Source organism: Alligator sinensis, unplaced genomic scaffold (assembly GCF_000455745.1).
Source record: "Alligator sinensis unplaced genomic scaffold, ASM45574v1 scaffold125_1, whole genome shotgun sequence".
In the NCBI taxonomy this organism is placed as follows: domain Eukaryota; kingdom Metazoa; phylum Chordata; order Crocodylia; family Alligatoridae; genus Alligator; species Alligator sinensis.
This window is the reverse complement of record NW_005841893.1, coordinates 2,597,380-2,603,449: the sequence shown is the minus strand read 5'-3', so window position 1 is coordinate 2,603,449 and position 6,070 is coordinate 2,597,380. Positions and strand designations below refer to the sequence as shown.

The 6,070-nt window shown below is 44.6% G+C and overlaps 1 protein-coding gene across 15 annotated transcripts in view; it reads right to left on the bottom strand.

Moving 5' to 3' along the window:
* The window catches only part of HERC3 (HECT and RLD domain containing E3 ubiquitin protein ligase 3), a 77,860-nt gene that overhangs the window by 34,699 nt on the left and 37,091 nt on the right, over nucleotides 1-6,070 (bottom strand). For 12 of the 15 annotated variants that reach the window (XR_003092696.1, XR_003092697.1, XR_003092698.1 and 9 more), the window contains 3 exons: nucleotides 4,943-5,019; nucleotides 3,330-3,454; nucleotides 1,999-2,058 (listed from right to left, as the gene is read on the bottom strand). Coding sequence is in view for 10 of the 15 variants with exons in the window: in XM_025197273.1 (XP_025053058.1) it covers nucleotides 1,999-2,058; nucleotides 3,330-3,454; nucleotides 4,943-5,019 (262 nt within the window). In the remaining 5 variants the exon portion in view is untranslated. Of the gene's footprint in view, nucleotides 1-1,998; nucleotides 2,059-3,311; nucleotides 3,455-4,942; nucleotides 5,020-6,070 lie in introns of all 15 variants that reach the window. The other 3 variants (XR_003092699.1, XR_003092700.1, XM_025197278.1) reach the window with 2 other exon arrangements.

The window sequence follows — 6,070 nt, the reverse complement described above, 5'->3', positions numbered from 1 at the left end:
AGGAATGCCAAAGATGCAGCCCACAGTGCTGTCTGTACATTTCAGACAGGCCCTGCTCTCTATATGCAGAATGTGCTGGCTCTGGTCCTTCACACTACACGTGGCACATGGAGCTTGTCTACCTCAGGCTGCACCCAGCGCCTGGGCTGGTCCAGGGCACGTGCTGCATGTGCATACAGGATCCATGATACTGTGCAGAAGTCTGGGCAAAGGGCCTCAGAAAAAAACTACCTTCTTTTAGGTCTATGCTTTGCAGTGTTATAGTGATCCTAAGCTGCCCCCTGAGCTAAGACATCAGGAACAATGCACTAGGGTATATTTCTCAAATGGATTCAAATGTTTATGTTGTTCATCTGAAGTTAGGCATTTTAAGTATAGTCACACCTCACATTATAAAGGTCACAAAGACAACCAAATTCCAGTATTTAGCTATCATTTGGTCACAGATTACAGCAGTTTTCACAAGTGTTAAATCGCTGGTCAATGTAATTGATTATTAGCTCTGGTCCTCCAGTTTTGGAAGGGTATCGTATTACCTATCCATACTCCTGACATAACTGCATGCTGGCTACCTACAATATGGAAGTCATCATGTCAGTAAAAGAAAGAGGAGGAACAAATGGCAAGTCAGTTTTTCCATCTGGTTTGACCTGCTCTTGGAATGATTTGCACAATGGAACGTGTTCCTTCACCTGGTTGCAGGCCATTACTCATCAGGTCATCACAAAGATTCTTCCTCCTCATTTTTGCTCTTACCTCCCAACAGTTTATACATACAGTAGTCATCAACCTCATCCTTCCAACACACCTTGATCTTTCCATTAGGTTGGTACATTAAATTCCTTTAGCCTCCCATCATGGGTCTTATGCTTTCATCCTTTACTATCTTTGCCACCTTTTCCCTGAATTCTCAGCTTTCATAAGCAGGAGCCCAGGACTTTCCAGGAGTGATGTCCCCAAAGTGGAACTACTTCCTTGTTCTTAAAGGGACCTACCCATATTAACCCCATTCCATTGCAAGTAGGGTGACCATATTATTTTTAAGGAAATCCAGGACCCTACCTGCCCCGAGTCAGTGATGCTGCTGCCTGCAGAGGCAGAGGTAGGCAGGCAGGACTGCAGGGCACAATCCAGCAGAGGCAGAGTAGCACGGTGTGCCAGGCAGGCAGGCACTGCTGCTGTGTGGGAACAAGGCAGGCAGACTGCAGCAGGTACCACCCCACCTGCATATGCCCAGCCCAGCTCCTCCTGAGCAGCAGCTGGAGGCAGGGGACAGCGTGGGCTGGGCACCATGCTGATCTGCCTCTTCTCTGGACTGCACCCTGCACCTCTGTAACTCTGAGACTTTTGTTCAACTGGCCAGGGCCGGCCTTCAAAATCCCTAACTGTCCCAACCATCCCAGGACGTATGGTCACCCTAACTATATAAAGGTATGTAATTTTCAGTAGCAGGTTGCTATGAGTTTGGATTTGATTTGCCATCTACTATCAAACCATCTAAGCTTTTCTTGTTATCACAGAAAATTCTAAGTGGTGGCCTCCCACTCCCTACTGTTGCTGGGTATTAACCAGCTCATCTGCCCATTGTCAGAGTTATTTTACTTTTCCCCCCCAAAACACCAGTTCTCTCAGTATGTCAGCTTACACATTCTATTTTCATAATCAAAATTAACCCTAGTGAACCACTCAAACTTCTAAGGTGGGTGAGCAATATTTAATAAGCCAATCTGGATACTGAAATCCTAGGAGTTTCACTGTGACCTCTTAATGACACTGAATACCACACTTACAAGGTCACTTCTCAAGTCAGAGCCCTTTCCTTCCAGGAAATCCTTAACCTGTGGAGCATCTCTCTAGTTACCATTGTAATCAGGGAGAAAATTAAGGCAGACAAGCCCCAATGAATTAAGGCCTAATGCAACAGCAAATGGAGCATGTGATTCCTGCTTCATCTGTACAGGATAATTGTCACAGGAAAGATACACTTTGGCCACTTACTTCTTCTCCAGGAAGCTTCCATTCCAGCATGCAGCAGAGGACAGGATCTGCACAACATTACTGTTTGCAGCAGACAGACAAATGAAAAGAGGGATGCTTATGTGAATAGACAGTATGCTGTATTTTTGTATATCCCATTTCTGATATGCCCATTTGCCTCTATTCCATCCCCTCGTATATAAACGATGCATTAAAGAGACTGCTGGACACAAATAAAAGAACTAGAGATCACAAAATGGAACTCGCAGGTAAGTAAGTTTAAAACAAACAGAATGAAGTTCTTTTTCAGTGTGTAATTGAAGTATGGAACTCATTGCCACAAGATTGTAGAAGCTGACAGTTCAGCCAGATTAAAAAAGAGATTGGACAAATTATTGGAGGAAAGGGGCATCAGTAGCTATTGAGCACAGGAGTCAAGGATACAGCCTCTGAATTAGAACTTCCTAGAGCTTAAATGCTGGAGGCTGAAAATGAGAGAGGAACAGTGGAAAAAATCCTGGTCATACCCAGTTCATTCTCCCTTTCAGCATCTACTCTCTGTCACTGTGCAACACAGGCCTACTTGCTGCTTTACAGGGATCATGGGCCACTGCCCACTAAGAAACATGATAAGCCTCCCTTAAAAAGGGAGGCCACTAGAAAAGCAACAACTAATTGCTTGGGACAACTAAAAACATAACAGGGACAGAAGCAGAGGTCAAAGGTTTATAAGTAGTGTGCCAAGGAGGGACACTGAGCAGAGCACATTGGATAATGCCTGCTGGACCTCAAATGAATCCAATGAGCCAGTGGACACTACCCAATGAAACTCTCCCCAGAGACAGGATTGGACCAGGGACAGAAAAGTAGCCCTGCAGTCCCCAGGGGATCTCCTGGCCAGAGATATTGGGCATGATGGACCTATGATCCGACCCAGTAAATGGCAGTTCTTATTATGTTCTTGTACTCATGCTCCAGGCTAGCAGACAAGCTTGTGTCAAAATTCAGTTGTCAGTTCCTTATTTTTGCCCAGCATGCCTTTTACTAACACACTCATGTGAAAGAGAATGGAAGAGATTGTAATTAGGCTGTTTAAAATGTCTTCCTTCCATTTTTTTTTAATGCAACCATGCAATCCAGGGTTAAATAACAGCTTCTTTTGAAGTCCAATGTCCCCCCAGTTCAGTTTAACCTGAGAAAGTTTTACTAGTTTTTTCTAGGGAGGCCTGATGTGACATTCCTAATCTGAATTAAGAATGGGTGCAAAAATGGTGAGTCCTGAAGTACAAATAAGCACAACCATCAATATAAAATGTTCAAAACGAAGTTCTGACCTGTATAGTAACACCTACTTGACAGAAATAGAGCTGTTTTTTTCTAAAATGTTTTGTCTCCAAACATCTATAGTTTCATCATTTATTAAACAGGTATAATGGCTTTCATTTATGGTCCGGAAATCATCAGCTGGCAAAGAATTCTGCGAAAAGATACATATTTCAGTGTTTAAGGTTAAGACATACAATTCCGTTCTCTCCGGTCCACAGCCCTTCTCTGCTTTTTGTATCGATCCCAAGCAGTTTCTTAGGTGTGATTTCTCACCAGATTTAATTGAGGGGCTGTCAACATCATTAATCAACCCAAGGAAATCTCCAAAAGAAAGACACTCCCCAAAAAACTGGAAGGGGAAACAGGAAGAAAAAAAAGAAATGACAACTTAGTCTCTTAAAAATGTACCAAATGCTTTTGCAAAACCTCTGTGAATACCATAAGATGAGGTGGGGGTTACTGCTATTTTTTGTTACTTATCTAGCCTGAAAATGTGTTTGAAATTTATAACATCTATCTCTAAGGCAACGAGAAAGCCAAAGATGGAGGAGGAAATATTGTCACCATTGTGCTTCCTTGAATTCAGGGTTCACAATACTTCACTATACACATGTGGCAACAGGGCATCAGCTGGCCCTGCCTACTGTTTACTCAGGTCAGTGGGCACCAGAAATCCCTGCCTCCAACTGAAAAACATCCCTTGTCTGTAATCCATAAAGAACACAAACAGTTTTTCCTTTCCCTCATTTATCAAGTGAAGACCATTATCTTCTTCACTGCTATTCCACATGTGGAATTCAAACGGTGCTATTTCGGTTATCTCTACATAGAAGGAAAAAAAAAATTAAAGACTGCGATATAGCTGGGTCCCCCAGAATCGGTGGGATCCATACTGCAGATGGGAGCTGAACCTCTTCCGATTGTTTTTGGATACATAGCAAAAATGATCTACACTTAAGAAGGGTGTAGCATTGTGCAGAGACTTGTCATTTCCTGTGCCTGGTCATTACAGTACATTACCAGTAATACAGAAGAGTACTTCAGATTTTCACATGCAGAATGCACAACAGTCTGGATCATACAGCCAGAAACACGACTTAAAATATTCTTCTTCCAAAGCCTACAGGTGAAGGGCAAAATCTACGCCTTACTCAAGTCGGCAAGAGGCTTGTTATACGACAGGAGTATGCAGAAGGTGATGTAAAGCCTTGCAGCTTTTTTCTGTTGTAATATGTAGTTATGGTATACAAAAAGTTAAGTACCCCTGGCCTGGAAAGCAATTGCCAAGTGAAGTTAATGGGGGGGCAACCTCAAAAGGGAAGCAGTGCTCCTGACCTGCTCTGCAATTATGAGCCTCTTTTTCAGCCACCCACACCTGTCCCCTTCAGAAAGGGGAGGGAGCAGCCTGAGGAATTTTCTGCAACTTCTGTATGACCCAGAGAGTCCTCTCACTGCAAGGCTGCACATCATGGGTGCACCTGGCACTAGATTCTCAAATTCTCTTAGTTCAATAGGGCTTGTTTGCCCGATCAGCTAAACTGTAATTAGAAAGCCAATCCCATCACTTTGAGTCAATACCAGATGAATTCCTTCCCCGTCTGTCCCCCCCAATCACTGTAGAGAAAATTGTTATTTTTACCTCATACTTGGAGCAAAGTACAAATGTCTGGTCTCCTCCAGAGAAGATATGTTTAACAATGTGATATTTACAGGCATCTGGTGAAGAGACAGAATAAACAGCAGCCAAATTCAACAAATTGTGTGTGTCACACAGAGACACCTCAAAGACTTGAGACAACTCAAAGACCTGGGTGAGGTGCCAATTGAGTTTGGGTCTTAGATCGTTATGTTATTTATAAAACGAAACCCACTCCATGTCAGGTGGGGAACCGCAGCAGAGAAACCTCCCCGTAGCATGCCCACAGCAATCCTCATTGTGCTACCTAGAGGCATGCCCTGCCCACTCAGCACATAATTAAGCCCAGGGCACCAGCAGGGAACGCAGCCCTGGCTCTCCCTGTCTCCCGCTGCTGGAAGACGATAACAGCGCAGGGGAAGGGAACTGAGCCCAGGGCCGCCCAGGGGCGGCGCGCTGACTCCCCACACCCAGCGAAAGTCAAAACAGCATCGAAACAGCCTTTCAGTTTCGATGGAACGGAACAGAATAGCTGTTACAAATCAAAGTGAAATTCGAAACAGAACGCTGTTCCATTAAACCGTCAAAACTGAAGGTGAAACAGCACGGTGCCGTTTCGCACAGCCCTAGTGGGCAGTACACAATAGGATGCAGTTCAACAAGGACAAGTGCAGAGTACTGCACATAAGGCACAGAAATATCCAGCCCACCTACTGGTTGGGAAGTGACCCTCTCAGCAACACAGAAGCGGAAAGGATCTTGGAGTCACAGTGGACTCCAAGAAGAACATGAGTCGTCAGTGTGACGAAGTCATCCGCAAAGCTAACTGCACTTTGTCACACATCAGCAGACGCATGACAAATAGTACCAAGGAGGTGATACTTCCCCTCTATGTGGCACTGGTCAGACCGCAGTTGGGAGTACTGCGTCCAGTTTTGGGTGCTGTACTTCAAAAAGGATGTTGATAGACTCGAGAGGGTCCAGAGGAGGCTACTTGTATGGTTAGGGGCTTACAGGACAAGCCCTATGAGGAGAGACTGAGGGACCTAGACCTCTTCAGCCTCCACAAGAGAAGGCTGAGAGGTGATCTTGTGGCTGGCTACAAATTCATTAGGGGGGAGTAGCAAGGGA